A 20,424-nucleotide genomic window follows, 5' to 3' on the forward strand; every position below is an offset into this window, starting at 1 on the left:
GACATTTTCACCTCTTGAAGTTATTATGTGCGTGCTCTATCTACTTAAGAACATATAGCTTTCTTTTACCGACAGCAGAAGATCGATAACTGAGAAAAGAGTAGAAGATAACTGCGAACATAAATCTGCTTATTTGTCCTCGAAGAACGGAGACTGCTGCTCCTGCTCTACGTAGATTTTATAGTTCAGTTGAACCTAAAGAAGTTCTCATTAAAAAATATTTATGCAATCGCGTGCCCCCCAGACAGGTTATCTGAAATATGAAAAGAACTAATTATGTGAACTTGACAATGAGTCTACCTCAGTCATGGGAAACTGATGCTTTTAGGCCATTGCCTCAAGTCATCGCGTTGCTTTGATTTCCATGAGACTCAAACCATTTTCTGAGAAAAATTATAACAATACAAGCAATTGTTTAGGTTTCAGTGAAAATGCCGTAAAGTATGTTAGAAGCAAATAGATTAGCTTCTTATTTTTTTGTTGGCTGCAATCGAAACTCTAAATAAAAAGCAAATATAATTGATAACAAGTCGTAAAACAAGAGTTGATATTTGAGAAATGGGTAACATCGATAGCTAAGTGGCAACTCTATTATGTAGCTAACTAAAATAACATTTACAAGAATGAAACAAATGAAAAAGGATCACACTACTTGTACGTCTTTATGAATAATGACCTAAATTCATAAAGGATCTTCTAACTTACCTACATTGTTAGTCTCATACCGTTAGATATCTTCTAATTGCAATTGTTCAGTGATACGATGCGAGATAACTTGATTTAAGTATGTAATAATGCATTCCTTATGCATAGGAAATATCGTACATACCAGCCCCACATTCGGTCAAATTTATCGGTGTACCTGAAACAATACAAACTTCGATTAGTTATTTCATTCAAATTTCCTATTTAAACAGGACACAGGTCGATGTTAATCAGTTCTAGCGTCCTTGGCAAGGTCCAAAGGGAGCAGAGCGTCTGAACAACGGGATGCAACAGGTTGGACATGACAGACAGACCAGGTAGCACAGTTAACTATCAGTAACTGGGTCATCCTATATATAACGTGAAGTTCAAGGCGCAACACTCATTGCAAGTCAAACCTCCGCACGAGCCACACGCACTTTCACCGGTGATAGCTACCTCGTGGAAGACAAGTGTTCAGTGATTTCAGTGATAACCTAATTGGAGATAAGGTAAGATTTTTAGGAATAGCTCATTTTTCTGGGAGTGCGAGTGAAAACGTGCGAAGAAAACCCTGTGAAAGTAATCGGACGGGATGCTGAGTTATCGTGGCGTGCTCATATCCTTTCATCAGTGTTTCACTAGTGATTATTGGTGCAAACATTTGTGAATCTTATAAAATTTTTAGTTATATGTTTGTTTTTTTTTATAATAATAGGTCGCTTATCAACAAATTTGAGCTTTTAGAAGTGAAAGTTCAATGCGTTTATTTAAAAATATTTTGTGTTTATTTTACATGTATTACGTATCTATATTATTATAATAAAAATATGGAAAAGGAAATAATAAAATATGTACACGTACAGTTTTAATTATATAACAATTATTAAATTAACAACTAATTCGAAATGAAATTAATCTGCAATTACTTTAAATATAATAAGCATTTATTATAAGTAGTTTACTTTCTGAATTAATTATACATTACATTTTATTTACTAAAGTTACTAAAGTTTGGTGAACGAAGGTGAGAAGTCCTAATTAAAAATAAGATATGAGTAGGTCAACACTTGGACAATGCAAACTAAATAAATCTTATAATTTATGTTCCGAATCAGATAACCACAAGTAAAAAGAAAAAAAAAACGCAAATTTATATAGTATTCAAAATAGCGCGGAGAAAGTAAAGACCATCATCGGAGTAGGTAGGTATACGTAAATATTATCTTTTCCATCAAATTGAACAGAAGCGTATCACATGAAATTTGCCAAACAAAACGCAACTTAGTCACGAATTCTCTACAGCAATTATAGTGTCGTCAACATTCGTTCAGCTCTTCTCGCCAACATATTATGTACTCACATGTAAATGAAAACCTTCACTTTCTAAAATGTGAAAACGCATTATGGGACCCTGAATTGGATGTGGTCTTCGGTACCTACAACTAAAGATATTAACGTCCCGACAATACGTAGGTACTTACCTGTATTGTAAAATACTGAATAAGTTTTCCACAAACATATTACTAAAATTATACTTGTTAATTTATATGATAGTAATGATGGGCTATCAAAAAATATTAACGAAAGCGTACGTTCCTTTGATGCCCAATCATACGCAGCAAAGAAAATATTAAATAGGTAGGTTTCTGGCGGTGAAGCTTTGCCCACATTCGTACCCTGTTAGTTTATTAATTTTATTTATATTGATAATCAATATTAATCACAAAAAACTTAACTAGATATTAAATTGCGGTTAGTTTACAATCTTAACGGTTTACGCATACCATTAAACGATTAAACGATTCCGCAAATGGAGCAGAAGAAACATTTGATTTAGGTAAACAAAATAGTAGGTAAGTTAAAGTTTATCTAAAAATATTAATAAAAATAATTTATTAACAACACGTTATTGATGATTATTTAACATTATGAATAAAGGTTAAATATGGTTATACCTCTTTGTGAAAATCTAAGAAAAGCTTGTCGTAGCTGTAGCTAGTGAAGTTATGTCGTAAACGTCAAAAGTTAAACCCGCAAAACATTCAGAAATCAGCATGCGCATATGTGTTTGAGTAGAACTTTAATAACAATAGGTACCAGATAGTAATAATACCTATAATACATAAGCAACGTTCATTAAATTCCATTGGTTCGGAAATGCATTCAATTTCCGAGAGAAACTTCAATCTCAAATCGAAGTTCATAAATCATTTAAAGCCAATCTTATCTCGGTACCACGTTATGAATAGGTATCATTGGAGGGATTATTATGAGTCGTTTTATTAATGCCCAAAAAACTTTAAGTGAAAGTTGTGACGTTGTGAGAGGTCCAGTCATTCACCGGCCGGCGACGCGGTGTTGAGTAACCAACACCTTTCAAACAAAAATTATAGGTTATTCACTTGCATCCTGTATGAAAAAATGAAATCGAGTCCACGGTCGGTTAAAGATAATGAACTTTTGTTTGTGAAAGCTCCGCCATCATAAACGAGCTTTAAACATCACATTTTATTTGGGAAACGCGTTTGCTTTATCGTCACCAATCAATTTTTTAATATTCATTGATATACATAGGAAATGAAAAGACAAACGTGATGCATTAACTTAACGGCACGCAACTTCCAAGGCACGTGTTTACGAATTTCGCGCACGACCATACAATTTAGTTACAGCTACCGACATCGGCTGCAATAATGTCATGTATTGGAGGTAAACGGTAGTAGATTAAAACATCGATAGACCATATACATCTCGATTAACCGTTGAGTTAAAATTGAGAACATTAGAGCAATGTAACGGTTTGAATAAGAAACGCACGCATCCATGGATTGCGTTTGTGGAACATTCAATGGCATTCGTTGCATGTCGTGTAAAAACTAATGGTCCAAATAAAATAACGATACCAGTCTGTACAAATAAAATTCACGTAAAAAGTAATTCATATTATTTACATTAAGTACCTAATTTAGGCTGCACTTGCTAAAACGAAAAGTTACCTGAAAAAACTTACTAATATTTTGGATGCTTACCATCCAAGCCAATTTTGGATGCTTACCATTTATTGAAAGCGTGGTGATGGCTCGGTTATAAATAAAAAAAAGAACACAAAATATAACTTTATCGTATTGGGTATATTTATAGTATCTAAGATATTTATATAAATTGTTGTATGATGAATAAATTATTGTTTACCAAGCCCGTGCTAACATCCGCGTGCAAAACACGCATAGAAGACGGCGCGGTTTTAGAAAGCGGACTCCGATGGACCGGTCAACGAGCGAGCGAAAATAAGTCTAAAACATTTTAATAAAACTTATGCAATCCTCTTTATATAACTTAAACATTCGGCATCTAAAGATAAAACACATAATTGCATCACTCATGTGGACAATTTAAAATTTCGCGCGACGTTGGAATTTTAACACGAACTAGCGTTAAAATTCAACAGGAATGTTTCAACGAAAGTGGTGTTAACTTTTTTATATTATGTTATAGCTAAATTTGGTACGATCCATTTCTCTTCATGACGTCCATGGGCACTGCAACAACTCAACAAGTTTGCGATAATTTTTCCACGATGGTTTTCTATTGAAAGTTAAGTACAACAGGTTAGGCCCTCGCTCCGAAATTAGAAAAACGTTAACCTTGCACGGTAGTAGCACACACGCGACCGGCCGTCTTTGCTTTCACCTATCGCCATGTTTGCCTCGCCCAGCTTTGCTTACGTGTTGCATTCTGCTACACTCTTTATTATCACATAAACACGTCTATATATATAATTCATTAAGTAACTCATAAAATAAGTTTTGATTGTAATACACATTTGTGTCGGATTTGGTTGAAAATAGCTCGTCACTCCAATTTCCAGTCAAGTATTAGATGAAACAACCATTAAACTCCAATAGAACCGATTAATTAGGATAAACTACGTTTGAAGTCACGGAACACAAAGCATGTAAATTGTTTAACCGAAAGTAAAATTTGAATTCGCTATAATGAGTACACTAACGTACAAGGTTACTAGGCCAGTGGTCCGGGAGCCAGAAGCAGATTTTATGACCAAGTTCCTCTCAAGCGGTAATTAGTAAAATGCATCAAAGTATAGTATTATGAAGCCTCGTGAACGTCAGCTGGAGCTCGGTTGGGGGGGTGAGTGGTTGTAGCCTCCCACGCACGTAAGAAAAAAAAGTATATTCATTCATTTCCTCTCAGCTAAAAATTTGTCAAATTGTAGCTAACCCAATATCTCAACGAAAAATAATAATCAGCTGGTTACAGCATGGTGTATTATACGTCAGCTGGTGTCTCGAATATAACGAGACATTAACAAAATCATCGAGATACGTGGAATTCCATCAACATAAGTCCCCATAAAAGATAAGTAATAACTTTATTAATTATATATTATACTATTATTTTTTTAATAATTATAGTTAACTAATGTTTTTAGTGGGTTATTTCATATTTGTTACACTTTTAGGTAGTTATGTGAATTTGATAGTTATTTTTAAATGCAGTTTATAATATTTGTAAAAACATGTTTACCGATGTGGCTGAATGTACGTAGTACCCCGATCATGCGCACAACTAACCACCTCCAAGTATTATTACTGTCTATATTATGCTAGCGTGTGTTGCTTGAATTTTTAAAAATAACGATAATAATTTAAGATACGTCATTTCATCTCAGATGAAAATTTGTGAGCTGATTGTTAATATACTGATGCGATAAATAAAAAAATCAGCTAGCAATAATTCGAGGAAAACCTAGTCAGTTGATGCATATAAATTGGCAATAGATGCTTCTGTCTAACTCCTATGTAATAACTTTCAAAGTATCAGCTGACGGTTTTTCCACCCAGATACAGCCAGCTGACCTATATATATATCCACAGTTACATATAAGCTATCATCAGGTAAATTTTTGTTTGAGAGGAAATCACGGAAAATAATTTTATTTTTTTCATGTTCGAGACACCAGCTGACGTATAATACACCATGTTGTAACCAGCTGATTATTTTTTTTCGTTGAGATATTGGGTTAGCTACAATTTGACAAATTTTTAGCTGAGAGGAAATGAATGAATGTATTTTTTTTTCCTACGTGCGTGGGAGGCTACAACCGCTCATCCCCCCAACCGAGCGCCAGCTGACGTTCACGAGGCTTTATAATACTATACTCTGATGCGTCTGACGAATTATCTCTTGAGAGGAAATAATTAACCAAATTTGCACCTGGCTCCCTAACCACAGGCAGTTACGGCACATTAATTCAACCATAAAGCGATGTCACTTTCTTTACAAAAATGTTGACAGCTTTTACTAAAAACACAATCATCTCAAAAAATAATTATGTTTTTTAAACGCTCGTTATTTTCCGAGCCTTAGATTAGTCATTAGTTTATACTCATGCGAATGCACGATTGGGATTTTCCAATGCAATTTCCTGCTTTCTCCGGCCTACCGCTGCTACTTCGCAATGATAATAATAATTATTGGGTAAAGCATCAAAATATAGAATGGAAATTAAGCATTGTAGTTTGAGGAAAACTTCAACAAACGACAATTCTAGAAACGAGTTTATTCGTAAAGTTTGCCAGTTATGTTGTGCAGCATACATAAAACATAAGCGCATTATATGACTTGCGGCAAGTAATTTCTCCCGAGAGAATCTCGACGGCACACTGTCACCGAAGACCGGTCAAACACGAGAAACACGTCCGTAAAAAAATTCGTAAATAAAATACGCGATTAAAACATCGATATCAGAAAAGCATCGCCAAAATATTTCTGTCGTAATATGGACTAAGTATATCGGTCATAGAAAGTGTACAATCTAGGTGCAACGACCGTTACGGCTATACATTTGCGTCAATTTATATAACTTACACCTTATTAACGCAGGTGCGAGAGGTGACATCCAAACTACAGTTAGTAGAGACCGGGTCACCTGTATTCGATATTGTCGGTCAAACCGCTAACACACTTCCATACCGGATAGACTAGAAGACCGCACGCGTATCTCGTATTATAATTATAATCGATATGCACTTCTGTCCCACTTCAAATAGAAAGTTAAGTTTCTTAATTTAGTTACATAATGAAGAGACCGGCTTAACCGTCACTTTATTTAATAGTTCTACTCGGGTAATTATTTTAATTGAACGAACATCCTCTAATTAGTCTCAACATCCTCGTAAAATGTGAACGCGTCGAGAGGGGCCACTTTCTATGAGCAGCTCCAAACACAGGCAATCAATCCGCGCGAATCGCTCATCAGATCACTTTCTAATCGGCGTCCGAGTGAGAGCACAATTAAGAAAACTAGATATTTAAACAAATTATATTATTTTGACTTATTTTATTAACTTACCTTATACCTCCTTGTTCAGCAGGATGCATCAAAAGATGACCGGGTGGGCGTTTTTAGCCCTTATCAGTTCGTCGGCTATCCTTCACACGTTGGCGTATCCTCAACAACATGCACCTCTCATTTCACAAGTAAGTTAAATTTTTATAAATTTTATATAACTTGAGACATCAGTAATGTTTTATGTATAATGGTTAGTAGCTCTACTTAAAAGAGTTGGTTGAATGATAATATTAACGAAAACATAAAACTGATATTGTCAGTTTATTTTATGAAAGCGAGAAAGCATAACCGAAACTTGTTACTTTTCTCTACAAATTGAAATTTTGAAAATTGTATGTGAAAAGCGAATAATTAATAATTGAATAAATTTAATTTTCAGGCCACCAGTAATGTCAGAACACAAAATCCTCAGTATTATAGCAACTCGTTACCCCTGCCACATGAACAGATTGCTCAGGAACGAAAGTTTGCCGAAAAGCCCAACGCTCTTAAAAAAGTAGCCCTCGATGATATCGACGAAATACAGAACAATTCCATTTCCGATGGCGGATTTTCGTGGTCCAATATGTTAGGTGGGTTTTCATGTCTTACTTTCATGGACGTTTTTCCTACGTTTCATTTATATTTTATGTTTCTAGTTAAATGTTTTGTAAAATAACGGCATTTCAAAATTACAGGTATGATAATGCAAATGATTTTCAATCCTGGCACCACTGGACCCAATAAGAGCGACAACATCGATACTGAAGCCGCACCAGTATCGCCATGGGCCAATTTCATTACCATGGGTCTTAAAATTTTAACAGCTATTCTGGGTGGTGGAGCATCTAGCGACGGTATTGACAAGGTCGATAACGGATCTTCACCGATGCAGGTAAGATACATAATTACATAAAACATCAACGCATGGTTTCACACATACAGTAGTAAAATGCAAATTATAAATTTATTGTACAAAAACAACAATCATCAACACTATTATATTTACCATACTGATCCACTAACATCGTTCGTGTAGATACGCATATTATTATACCTATACTATTACGTATACGTATTTATTGGCATTCGAAACTGTAAAGCACCTCCATTTTATTCCTCACATAATTAGTAGGTTTTCCAATTCATAGCTATTAGATACCTATAACGTTATCCCACCGCACGTCAGAAGTATCTCAAAAGTAAACTTTAGCTCAATTCTTTTGAGGTAAATCTGGCTTTCAAATGTAAATAGTAAAGTTTGGTTATGGATATGGTGTCGCTTCTCGCTTGCTTCAGAGTATATTGGCTGCGGTTCTGTCGACGGTGCTCGGTGCCAAAGATCCCGACCAAGTCGCCTCCATGGCAAAGCAGGCTGGAGAGGTAGGCGCCTTCCCTTCCTACCCTTACTTAAAAATTCCGATCATATAATACAACAATCGTGTAGACTATAACATTTAGCGCTAAATATCAGCACTCAATACCGCTTCGTGTCTTTTTTATTAATATTTTGTAATTAAAAATTGATTGTTTTGTTCATACAGTTCATCAATATCGTGGTAAATCTCCTCGATGCCCTCAAGACGTCCTTCTCTCATCGATCTCTGACCGCGCGGTCCATGGGCCGTAAAGACTCGGTCAGTGACGCCGCTCTGGCTGGTATTGCCATGATGAAAACCTATGTAAGATCATTTGGAACAAATGACGACAAATGCCTACAGAAATACGTCTGCGATGCAAACAATGAATGTTCCGCTGATATCGGACCTAAGAGCGTATTTTGTCAACTGGGAACGTAAGTTATTTTTTTTTTTCAGTTAAATTATTAATTAATACGTTGAATAACATTTTATAAGTATTTATTGGAATTTGATATTTTCAGTTATGCGGCAAGCTTCGTCTTGGAAAGACAATCCAGCGGTACCTTCCAACAATTCTATGAAGCCGGACGTCGCGGTCGTTCTGGCATTGATTGCCGTGAACTTTACCTTCAATGCAACGAAGTGTAATCTCTTCTAAAATTTGAATAATTCGAAACACCACCAAATCTTATTTTTATATTCATAAAATTAGATATTCAACTTTTTTTTTAAATAATTGGTAACGTTTATGACTAAAGTATGTACTTAATTTTCTTAAAATGACAGACAAATTTCAGCAGTTAAAATAATTTGTGTCAAATATTTGCTGCGTTAGAAATTTACTCCACCTTAGGGGAGATAAAATAACATGTTCTCATAATTTATTTTAATTATTTATTTATTTAACTTATTACTAGATGTAACTTAGACATTTTAAATTCCACGAAATGTACCCCAGTGAAAACTTCCGTCCATGAATACAATAAAATTGGTAAAGAATTTATTTTGTAAATCCGCCAGTTTTTATTTTGTAATTAACGACTGATGTTATAATATTGTGTGATATGAATCTTATTTTATATCACCTCATAGATTTAGAATTGATATTGTGTATATTATTGTGATGGTATGAATGAGGACGTCCTTGTGTGATTGTGATTGTAAAATAAATATATAAAATAGAAATGTTTTTTTATTGCAATTTCCCATATGAGTGAGTGTCAACTGCGTATACCGTTAACATCATTCTTGACACATCTGAAGCACATCGAAGTAAACAGAGCGTATTAACAATGATTCTATGGGAGATGTGCAAGCGCACGTCTCAGTATTCCCTTGACATCGGTATAGTGCGTTCCAAGTGTCAGCACGATGGAAAACTTGATCCCATCCATCCCACAGATGGGTACAGTGCCGAAGCAAATGGTTGAGAGGTTAGTACTTCGATTCAGTGATGAAATCACAACAACTAAGTTTTACCTTTTAACACTTGTAATAAATGCAAATCGAACGATGCTCCTTTTCAAAGCGTTTTCTTATTACACGAAGTAATTATAATTTGTAACTTAAATAATCAACTGACTTATATGAAAATCAATTACTATTCGATTGTCTCACTTAAATTTGAGAATGCCTGGAGGATTTGGTTAATTTTGATCCAAGAATACCTATTCGTGGAAGTTAAGGGAAGGTTTGCAGTTTTAACGGGGGAACATTAATAAATAGGTGAGACAAAGTTCACCTGGCGATCTCTTTATTTAATAAATCGAATAGAGAATTATTCAGTTTTGAGCCAATATTTCTTTATTTATTATACACACCTCTGTTATTTGTTAAACATACGTAGAGTAAACTTCTGCGGAAATTTATGCAAAATCATATTTTTAACTTGAATTTATTAAAAAGGTATGCAGAATATCCCGCAACGCACGATCATCAACATTTTTACTATACATATGACCCAGCACCACATTCCCACGGACACGCATCCTCTTCCAAACAGTGAGTAAAATTAGTTTTTCTCTGTTCTGTTCAACAATTTTTTATCGAAGTTTACCGGTACCGTATTACCGTAAGATTAGTCTTTTACAATTTTTTTTTGTTACAGTGTTGGTGGCGGGTATAAGAAAAGCAACGCGGCAATGTCAGCGCTGACACTTTTAGCATTTTTGTTTTATTTACACATCCTGCAACAATGTCTTAAAGATCACATGACCGCAATGAGCACCCCGCAAGTAATGATCATGTCGAGCGGAAAAGAGGGAGACGAAAATATTGGTAAAATAACGCGTATAAAAACGGACAAATCCGGAATGACAAATACCGAGGCTGACACCGTAGAAGTAAACAAGGCAGCCGATATCATCCAAACTTCGAACGATCATGATGAATATTTAATGAAAGTAAAAACTTCGGACCACGAACCGCAAGGCAGCGCGCAGAAATTTAAAAATAATTATCAATACGATTACAAGACCTCAGGGTTCGTTAGTGCTTTTGATAAAAAGTAAACGCGTTCTTTGGTGAAGGATAAAGAAGTAAAACAAAATGTAGTTACTTTAAGTTTATTTAACGTACCAAATTGTAAGATTATAAAGACCATAACACGACTGACTCGAAAGATAATAACTTGAAAAATTTAGTTTGTTTTATTTGTAATTCCTATGTAAGTATTATACTTAGATAATTTTTAATGACATGCTTTTATATTTGTTTATATCAAAATAATGCGCAATGAATCAGGGAAAAGCCGAAAGTGATTCTAGATAATAAAATATCTAAATTCTATACTTTTATTTTAACACTAAAGTAGGCACCTATTATACACAACATTTTCGTGATGCAAAAATACATCTTTTTATTGCTTACCGTAGTACACTATGAATGAGTAATCTTACTTAAAATAACTCCAATCACATTTATAATCTAATGCCGAATATAAGGTTTGAAACAATATAAAAAAAAAACTTAAAATACCTACCTATCTACCAATATTAAATACCCTACTTTACAATCACTTTATGAAAATACATTTTTATATATTTTACGCATTCTATAATACATCGACTCAAAATTCAAAAATGTTCAGCATTTGCTTTCCACAAATGAAAAATCTGTGGACTCAACAAAGAGAGCTACCGTTCAATATAAAATTGAACGGCAATATCTTAAATGCACAATGTTGAAGTTTCAAACTTGTAAAGCGCTAACACGACTATAAAGATTTTGCGTCAACATATTCTAGAATCTTCCATCATAGAATTCACAGAACGTTCACATCAATTGCGTCTAACTCTCTCTATATATTTAGTCTGTGTGAGTGCGCTGGAGCCCAGCGTGGGGTCGGTCATACGATTCCAATCCGTTTGACCGACAACAAAACCGATGGCGCGCATCTTCTCTTGCTGTCTTCTCTCTTCGATATCAGCCCACCGTACCTGTTTTAATTACAATAGAATGAAACCGCGCATCTTTCAAAATAATGCCTCGATGACACAAAAAAGTAGCCGAGAATAAATATTTTCAAGGTAAAAACACAGATATTGAATTAAGACTTCAATAAAATCAATTGATTTTAAATCAAGAGCGATATTATTTTCGCACCGCATAATAAATATAACATGCAAGATAGAATTAACTTCTGACTCCGGTCCAAGCTCATAAATCGCTTAGAAAATGTAACAGACATGTATTTAAAATTAAATAAAAACATAATCTTCAATACATACTACCTGTTACAATGAAGTAAAACATGAGTTAAAAACTCAAGACAAAACAAATTGTAATAAGTTATGTAAAAGTAAAATTTTACCGTCTTTTTTCTTTTTTTTTTTTATCGTGTGAGTAAATCCCAAAAATGTAGAAAGTATAAGTAGTAATAAATGCTCAGTTTAAATAACGCTTATACGTACGGACGTTTAAACCGAATAAATAATGTGCGAATAAATGGTTGCGAGAATTTGTTAATGATGCGTCGTTGCATACATTTCCACAACATCACCGCAACATTCAGAGAAAGTTATAAAAATTTTAGCGCATAACCAACACACAATTTTTAGACTAAAGTAATTATTCTAATAAAAAATCAAGGCATACTAACAGTTTTCTTCCCAGGTTTAGCCTGGTTAGGAGTCCAGTCGTCTAACTGAAGGTAGTCTTCCATTGATAACTTTGACGGTCGAAGCGGTTTGCTGGTGCCGTCGAGCCGCGCTGAAACAATACGTCAAACAAATTAAAATAACGTCATTACATAGTGTTTATTATTTCCCAATCGGCTTACATTTTATGTGAGTAAATACACTAATTTATAGTTTTTAAATAAATTCGTGATAAACACCACTGCAGATAAATTAAAACACTTGATTTCTCTACAAAGTTATATCATAAACGTTATAAGTTATAACATAATTTCTGATATTGAAAACGGTAAAAAATATAAAAACATCAAACTACCCTCTATAATAGAAAAATACTTTTATATAATACATTACCTCGAAAGGACGAAATATGTATTCAATAAATTACATCAACTAATATAAAACATGGTACACAATACTTAATTACAAAATAATAATCAACCGATCCAATTAATAACCTACCTAGTTGATTCACATCGTCCATTCTCTCCCATTTCGACGTAAAACTATTTTCGACCTGTGATGGAACAGCACTTGGAAATTAAGGAACTTGGCTGAAATAGAATTCATTAACCCTATCCTATGGCAAATAAATATAGGGATTCTTAAATTGTATACACCAATAATTTAGACACTTTGATTATAATCGGCTAACACAGACAAAATAGTCGAATACAACAAAAACAAAACTCGCATGTGTATAACAGAACAAAAGAGAAACAGAATAAAATAATAAACTAAAATTTATATAAAACTAGTTATACATTACCCAGAAACTAAACATTGTTCATAACCATTGTGGAAACATTGAAAAACGGTCAACTATTTGTATTGATGCGTTTTGACGTCAAAATAACATCTATGACGTTAGCAATAAATCCCATGTTCCTTCAACCTGTAACTATCGACATCTCACCTCAATTTCTTGTGCGTCCTCCATTGCTACATCGGCATCTTCCATTTGCACTTCAGTAATAGCAGCACTTTGCAGTAATGTGGTAGGATCCACGAGGATATGATGATTTGGGGTTGGGAAAAATCTAGAGCATATCACTTCAATATCTTCCAGTTTGCGATTATGTATGTTCCTCTTGAAACATGTCTGTATGTCTAGGCTCATTGTACAAATATAAACCTAGAAATTCAATTAATAAATCAATTATTAGGCATTACACATGAATAAATATTTAATTCATTCCTTATCTTGGATATGTAAATAAATATAATTATTATTAAAATATGAAAATTTAAATATTTTCTTGATTTTCGATGCTAAAATATAATAGAATAAGTGCCTACAATTGAAGTACCAATAGGTGTGTCAAAATAATAAAAGGACATACTTGGAATCCATATTGTCGAGCATAGTTCCAAATATCTGCATAACTTTTTAATTGATCATTAACAGCATCAAATATTATAAACGAGAAATATCCATCTGTAATACTCCTCTTAAGAGCTCGCTTCAGCGACAAAGTATATGACTCTTCCAATTTTTCATCGTATTCATATTTCAAGGAAGGTTTTTTTATCTGAAAATTATTAAACATACATCGGATAAATTTTCTAAACAATTAATTTTAGTAAAACATATTATGAATTGTTAAAACAATAATTTAAAAGTGCAAAACATAAATAAAGGCCGAAAATGAAATAGAATAGCGCTAATCAGGAACTAATAAACCTATTTCAAAAATTATTTCACCATTGGAGATGTATGTATTAATTGAATGCTATAAAAAGCTATAAATTATTTAGCACGGGCAAATAACAATATATATTTAACAATATACAGAGTCACTTTTAACAAACCATCTTTCCCGTTGTAGGATCCCTCTCCTCAATTTCCCCTTCTTGCATGAAATAATCGTCAATTGACATAATTCTAACAGTGCCACCGTGTTCAGCTTCTCTGTCTCTAATCAATTTAGCTAAATACGATTTTCCACTTCCCGGAGGACCTACAAGCAAGAAAGATTATTGAGAAATATGTAGACATAATGTCTATATTTAAGAATAGCACTGCAAAAATTATAATACATACCTCTTAAGATAATTAATATTTTCTCTGGTCTCATTTCTCTACCTGGCGTTTCCAATAAATCATCAATCATGACAACATGCTTGGGTTGCTTATCATCTCCTTCTTTTTTTCTTTTACTATTTGAGGAACTACTCAATTCGCTATCTAAGCTGGTCCCACGCTTACGACTTTCCCTGTCGCGACTGTGACTACGATTTTTATCTCTTAGTCTATCTCTTTCTCTATCTCTACCTATGTCCTTTTCCCTACCAATATCTCTATCTCTACTCGAGACCCTGTCCCTTCTGTCCTTTCCTAGATCCCTATCTCTGCCTACATCTCTATAACTTCCTACATCTCTGCCCCTTCCATAATCCCTTTCCCTTCCTAAGTCTCTATCTCGACCAAAATCTCTCTCCCTATCTCGCATTACGTCTCTATCTCGCAATGAATCTCTATCTCTTATATTCCTACTCGTATCCAAATCTCTTTCTCTATAATCTTCTCGTCTATTATATCTAACTTCCCGATCATCGCGTCTATCAAATCTTTCATCTGCTCTGAGTCTTTCATCTCGATATGGGTGAGGATATTCCTCTTTCGGGGACCTTTGCCTAAACTCATCTCGTCTGTCATAATCTCTTGAATATGGATCTTTAGAATATCTTCCGCGCTCATTTTCCTTTTCATATGTTCGTGGGGCCCTTGCAAACAAGTCTTCAACTTCTTTTTCAAAATCCATCTTCTTAACATCACCATCTTTTGATTTGTGATTGTAATCAAAAGTATGAACGGGTTCTATAAAATCACGAGCTACAAATAAAAAATAATTGTCAATTTATAAATATGGTTGCTGTTCACTATCACTACAATTAATGATACATTAATACAAAAAATAAAAATAGATAATATATAAATTGTTGCTGGTTTTTTTTTGCAAGTACCTAAGCAATTCATACCAAACATTTACTTTTTCTTTACAATATCAATTTTGCTGACAAAAAATTTAAGTATTTACAATTTGCCACAAATTTTTGTATATGGATAAAATATTTTTTTTTGAGAAAAATTATTTTTAATTCTTTAAAGTTGGAGAAGGATGGCATTGACATTAATAAGTTTGTGGTTTAGTTACTTAAAAAAAGCATATCATATTGTTTAATTTTATTTTAAATACTATTTAACCTGAAACAAAGTGGATCAATTAATCAATTATCAAGGGTTAGTGTATTGCTATAGGCGTTACTTGTATGAATTACTAGGTTGAACACAATTATAAAACACTGAAAACATTTTGTAGACTATAAATTTGATACTCTGTAATGAATGTCTTAACAGTTATATCAATTACCTTTCAATCTCAAGGGCTTGTGCTCATATTCAACAATAATGGATGGGGTAAAAAGTGGTTCTTCTACCCATTTAGGTTTAGGAGGTACTAAAGGAACACTAACATTTTCTTGCAAAGGCATCCTATTAAAACCTCCTGGGTAATCTGTATTTTCTGGAATAGGATTCATGGGCCTTGGTGGTCCTGGAGGTCTGATGGGTGGTCTTCCTCCTCTGGATGGCATGTTAACATTATCAGACTGATCATAGTTATTATGAAATTGTTGTTGAGGATGATCAACAAATGGTGCATCTTTTTCATTGTAGTTTTGACCAAATCTATCCTGTGTAGGTTCAGAATATGGTTGTGGTCTCTTTACACCTTGGCCAATTGGAAAATTAACATTTTGCCTGTTAAATGGCATATTTTGTCTAGTATCAAAATTATTGGGCTGATGCCTATCTTCAAAACCAATGCTTTGTTGACTATTATCAAAATGATCATTTGGCTGACTATCATCATAGTTGCTAGGAGGCTGCCTAGTAGCAGGTTGTCTGTTATGAAAGTTACCTGGAGGCATTCTATCATCATAACTAGTAGGAGGCTGTCTATTATCAAAATTTCTAGCAGGTCTTTTCTCAAAATGAGTTGGAGGCTTCTCGAAATTACTAGGAGGATTTCTCATATCAAAGTTACTGGGAGGATTTTTCATATCAAAGTTACTGGGAGGATTTCTCATATCAAAGTTTCCGGGAGGATTTCTCATATCAAAGTTTCCGGGAGGATTTCTCATATGTGCCTGTCTCGTAGGTGCCTGTCTATTATCATAATTATTTGGTGCCTGTCTATTATCAAAGGTATTTGGCGCCTGTCTATTATCATAGTTATTTGGTGCCTGTCTATTATTATCATAGTTAGGACCTGGTGGCTGCCTTTGATCAAACTGATTATTGTAGTTATTATTTCGGTTCCAAGGAGCTGCTTGAGGAATACTACTAGGGTTACCTGCATATGGAGCACTGGTTTTTGGAAGATTATCACTCTGATTGCTCTCTATATTAGGGTCAGTAGGCTTTTGGTTCTGCACCATTGAAAGAATATTCATTATTTTCTCATCACCAAGGATGTTATTTATTCCCTTTGAAATTTTAGAATAATCAGGTGGAAGAGGACCAGCGTTTGGGCGTGGTCTCATATCCCTATTATCTTCTGTAATATCAATAACATCTCTAGCTTTTTCTGCATCAGGGACTAAATCTAAACCTGGTATTCCTTTTGAAGTCCCACTAGTAGGTAAAAAACTAGAATTATCAATATTCTCTGGTGAATAGTCTTCCATCCTTTCCTGATATGATTCAAATCTGTCTTGTGGGTCAACATTTTTATTGTTACTCCTATTATACTGCTGGTATTGTGATGTATTTTTAAGTTGATGATAATTTTGAGCAGGTTTGCTAATCTGATGGCTTTGTTTGTTTGCATTTTGTTGGCTAAAATTTGAATTCTGAAGTAGAGGAGGAATAGTTGTTGATATATTATTACCTGTGTTAGTAGTGTTGGTAGATTGTGGAGCATTATTTAACAGGCAATCTCGTTTTAACTTCATCTGTTGTCTTCTTTCTAAGAGCTGAGCACGGCAAGCTTCAAACTTCTGTTCATATTCACTATAAGCTCTTTTATCTGGATGGTTTACATTTTCTTCTTTCCACTTCTGTATTTCCTCTTCCCATTTCTGAAATTGGATATCAAAGAGACGTTCCTCCTCTGCTAATTTTCTTAACGCCTCAGTGTTAACCGAGGGTACAGGCTGGGCTGCTGCAGATGCATTGTTGCGGGTATCTGTTTTGTATGGCCAATTTTGATTGTTACCTGTATTTATGTTGGTGTTATTGTCACTGGGTTTTGTATAAACTTGGGTCTGGGAGGGTGTAGGATTTTTTGGTTCGGGATTGCCGTATAATGGTTGATCATTCTCATGTGGTGGAGGAGGTGGAGGTTTATCAGGAGGTGGGGGAGCAGGAGGTTGGACATTGTTCACCGGCGGTGGTGGAGCTATACCCATAGCTTGCATTGCTTGCATTTGCTCTGCATACTGAAAAATTAAGATTAATCATTTCAATGTATCTATTTGAACGAAGTAATACATACATAATACAATTATACATAATTCATTAAAAATCTGTATCTTATTCATTATTGTTTAATTCTTAATAACAATGAATCTATTATTTTGTGTTTACAGACATTCAGCAAATGTTATGAATTTAGATTGATGATAAATTAAACAGAAGTCATCCAGAGTCCTTAATTTATTCTAAAGATTTTATTTTACTAAATAAAAAATTAATTTCATAGTGGTAAATTATATATTATAAGGCACTACAAATTGTGCCTTTACATTGACATTATAAAAAGAGAATTACCATTTGTATTTGGAATTATAGGTAGGTCTGAAACTTAAGACAATTTATTAATTAGGTAGTCTTTGCTTTGCTCTGTAGATAGGTACTGCTGCAAAAAATATTATGAAAGACAATATTTTTCCAGCCTCTGTCATTTTCTAGGTAGGTATTCTTTTTAGTCTTGATGCTTTGAATGTTCAATTTAAGACATGTATTATCACGAAATAAGAGATTATAAAAATAGTCTTAGTAGTGTTATAATCAATTGAAGCAGTCTATTCCCAAACGCAACATGGTTGATCTGTGGTAACTAGATAGCTCGGTATTTTTACACATATTTATTTTATGTCATATACATTTTACTCATAGGTATATCGTGAACATAAAATACAAACATTATGGTAAAATGATGATGAATAATAGAAACATCAAATAATTCAGTTACCGAGTTTATAGGTTTGTATTTTGATAACGAGGCCTAGTGTGTGTGCAATAAATATTTATACATTTTTAACTGGAAATATTTTGCATTTAACTGCAATTTAAAACTTTGGGAGACTAATTAAATTCTCTCAAAGCTTTAATAAGGCTGATATTGTATTGTTAAATACTAGTCTAAAAGTAACATTTAACGGTAATCGTTTATTACTAGATAGTTTCAGGCAGATATTATTTTTGTAACTTAGGTACCTATTCAACATTGGTCTCTAATTATTATGAACACTATGAAATAAATAATTTTACCTTATCGCCGTATTGCGTTTGCCACTGAGCATACTGTTGCTGCCATTGGGACCACTGCTGCCAATTTTGCTGTTGCATTAAATTCCATTGCTCTGGGGTATATGAACCCATATTCATGCCAGGAACATCAGCAGCCACAGCAAGGCCAGGATTCCATTGACTTACATTAGGTAATTGCCAAGCCATTTGTATAATGAATCAAAAATCATTAAACCGCTAGCACTGGATTCATAAAGTGGAATTAAATAAATAACAAACAGCCAAGTTATAACTTATAACAGTCCCATTCAATCAATAAAACATGGCAGCCATTTTGATTTTTGACTATTTCACAACGCCAGCCGCCATGTTAGTTTGCTCCAGATGACAATGTGGAGTATAGTAACGTAGTGACGTGCAAATATCGATATCGTATTTTAAAATGTATTATCAAAAATAAAATTTGGCGAAATCAAATCATTGTAATTTATATAACAAAGAACATTAATATTTTGGATGATTTCAAAACAGAAAAACTTTGGTGTAGGATATGTCACAAAGACCTAAGATTTTCGGCAAAATTTAACTACGGCTCAACATCTACGAACACGTCCAAAGAACCTTAGCCAAATATGAAAGAACACAGGACATCACATCATCACTAATGCTGCAATAACACATTCGTATTCAATGTTAAGTACAAATTACCGAGATTGTCGGTAAAATAATGTAAATGATGATCACGCTGATCATGAAATGTTTTTATTTCTTAAGACCTTAAAATGAGCTATTTTTGAGGCTGAGTTATTAAAATATCACAAAATTCTCCTTAGATTTTGAGATAGGTTTTTGATGCAATACCAAATATCCCTAGATTTTGTTGATGTGTGTTTATAGAGATGCGAACAGTACCGTTAAACAAACAGTTTGCCGTCAATACCTATAGGAAAGTTCTATGAAAAACAAGTTTTTGCGTGTTTATAACGGCAAGTACCTATTTTGTAACAATTCGAGGTTTGAAAATCAGTCGCAGGGCGCTTGGCTTTTTTGTTTCAATCACAAAATCACTCCTAGCATCGGTATTAGTTGGATTATAATATCATAATGTCATCAAGAACCCCTCGGTAGTGCGGTCAAAAAATCGTTACTTATCTGATTTGTATAAAAAAAAAGATTAATATCGATTCGGGGAAATTGAAATAAAAGCGAATTTTGAAGTAAATTTCAAATATTTACTGTTCAGTCTTCGATGTATGTTTTATAATTGACTATAATCTTAAAATTATGGACTTAGTTCTATTTGAAGCATAATATATTTTTTGTCAAACCTGGGTAACGTCTAGCCTCTCGGTCTACCTTCGAGTTTCTTCAACTTTAATAATTATACATATTTTACTATTTTAGTTCTAC

The 20,424-nt window shown here is 33.8% G+C and overlaps 3 protein-coding genes across 9 annotated transcripts; 2 read left to right on the top strand and 1 right to left on the bottom strand.

Moving 5' to 3' along the window:
* Window positions 1-62: 62 nt before the first annotated feature.
* LOC123697116 (YLP motif-containing protein 1-like) lies at window positions 63-19,392 on the bottom strand. Of its 5 annotated transcripts, XR_006752181.1 has the most exons (10): window positions 19,036-19,392; window positions 15,911-17,981; window positions 14,581-15,372; window positions 14,349-14,497; window positions 13,880-14,068; window positions 13,453-13,671; window positions 12,999-13,053; window positions 12,500-12,609; window positions 706-862; window positions 66-253 (listed from the first exon to the last, which is right to left on the bottom strand). XR_006752181.1 is itself a non-coding variant. In XM_045643523.1 (9 exons), the coding sequence occupies exons 1-9, from the start codon at window positions 19,219-19,221 to the stop codon at window positions 851-853; spliced, it is 3,783 nt and encodes a 1,260-aa protein (XP_045499479.1). In that variant the 5' UTR covers window positions 19,222-19,392; the 3' UTR covers window positions 64-850. The 5 variants fall into 5 exon arrangements, 4 of the variants coding, with proteins under 4 accessions (XP_045499481.1, XP_045499479.1, XP_045499478.1 ...); XM_045643523.1 differs by having other exon boundaries at window positions 64-862; XM_045643522.1 differs by lacking the exons at window positions 66-253; window positions 706-862 and adding an exon at window positions 10,951-11,837.
* Window positions 1,073-9,585, top strand: LOC123697118. Of its 3 annotated transcripts, none has more exons than XM_045643526.1 (7): window positions 1,073-1,196; window positions 7,080-7,188; window positions 7,440-7,632; window positions 7,738-7,934; window positions 8,339-8,422; window positions 8,584-8,834; window positions 8,922-9,585. In XM_045643526.1, the coding sequence occupies exons 2-7, from the start codon at window positions 7,084-7,086 to the stop codon at window positions 9,046-9,048; spliced, it is 957 nt and encodes a 318-aa protein (XP_045499482.1). In that variant the 5' UTR covers window positions 1,073-1,196; window positions 7,080-7,083; the 3' UTR covers window positions 9,049-9,585. The 3 variants fall into 3 exon arrangements, with proteins under 3 accessions (XP_045499482.1, XP_045499483.1, XP_045499484.1); XM_045643527.1 differs by having other exon boundaries at window positions 7,083-7,188; XM_045643528.1 differs by lacking the exon at window positions 8,339-8,422.
* Window positions 9,657-11,009, top strand: LOC123697119. The gene is made up of 3 exons (XM_045643529.1): window positions 9,657-9,833; window positions 10,306-10,401; window positions 10,508-11,009. The coding sequence occupies exons 1-3, from the start codon at window positions 9,772-9,774 to the stop codon at window positions 10,908-10,910; spliced, it is 561 nt and encodes a 186-aa protein (XP_045499485.1). The 5' UTR covers window positions 9,657-9,771; the 3' UTR covers window positions 10,911-11,009.
* Window positions 19,393-20,424: the final 1,032 nt, after the last annotated feature.

The sequence above is a fragment of the Colias croceus genome, chromosome 14 (assembly GCF_905220415.1).
Source record: "Colias croceus chromosome 14, ilColCroc2.1".
Classification (NCBI taxonomy): domain Eukaryota; kingdom Metazoa; phylum Arthropoda; class Insecta; order Lepidoptera; family Pieridae; genus Colias; species Colias croceus.

Bases quoted from the DNA above. Each gene is read 5' to 3' on its own strand.
- LOC123697119 (XM_045643529.1), top strand. From the start codon at position 9,772: ATGGAAAACTTGATCCCATCCATCCCACAGATGGGTACAGTGCCGAAG. The intron at 9,834-10,305 runs GTTAGTACTTCG...TTTATTAAAAAG, and splicing joins CCGAAGCAAATGGTTGAGAG to GTATGCAGAATATCCCGCAA. The intron at 10,402-10,507 runs GTGAGTAAAATT...TTTTTGTTACAG, and splicing joins CACGCATCCTCTTCCAAACA to TGTTGGTGGCGGGTATAAGA.
- LOC123697118 (XM_045643526.1), top strand. From the start codon at position 7,084: ATGCATCAAAAGATGACCGGGTGGGCGTTTTTAGCCCTTATCAGTTCG. The intron at 7,189-7,439 runs GTAAGTTAAATT...TTTAATTTTCAG, and splicing joins ATGCACCTCTCATTTCACAA to GCCACCAGTAATGTCAGAAC. The intron at 8,835-8,921 runs GTAAGTTATTTT...TGATATTTTCAG, and splicing joins GTATTTTGTCAACTGGGAAC to TTATGCGGCAAGCTTCGTCT.
- LOC123697116 (XM_045643522.1), bottom strand. From the start codon at position 19,221: ATGGCTTGGCAATTACCTAATGTAAGTCAATGGAATCCTGGCCTTGCT. The intron at 14,498-14,580 runs GTATGTATTATA...TCTTGCTTGTAG, and splicing joins AATATTAATTATCTTAAGAG to GTCCTCCGGGAAGTGGAAAA. The intron at 12,610-12,998 runs GTAGGTTATTAA...GTATTGTTTCAG, and splicing joins GGACGATGTGAATCAACTAG to CGCGGCTCGACGGCACCAGC.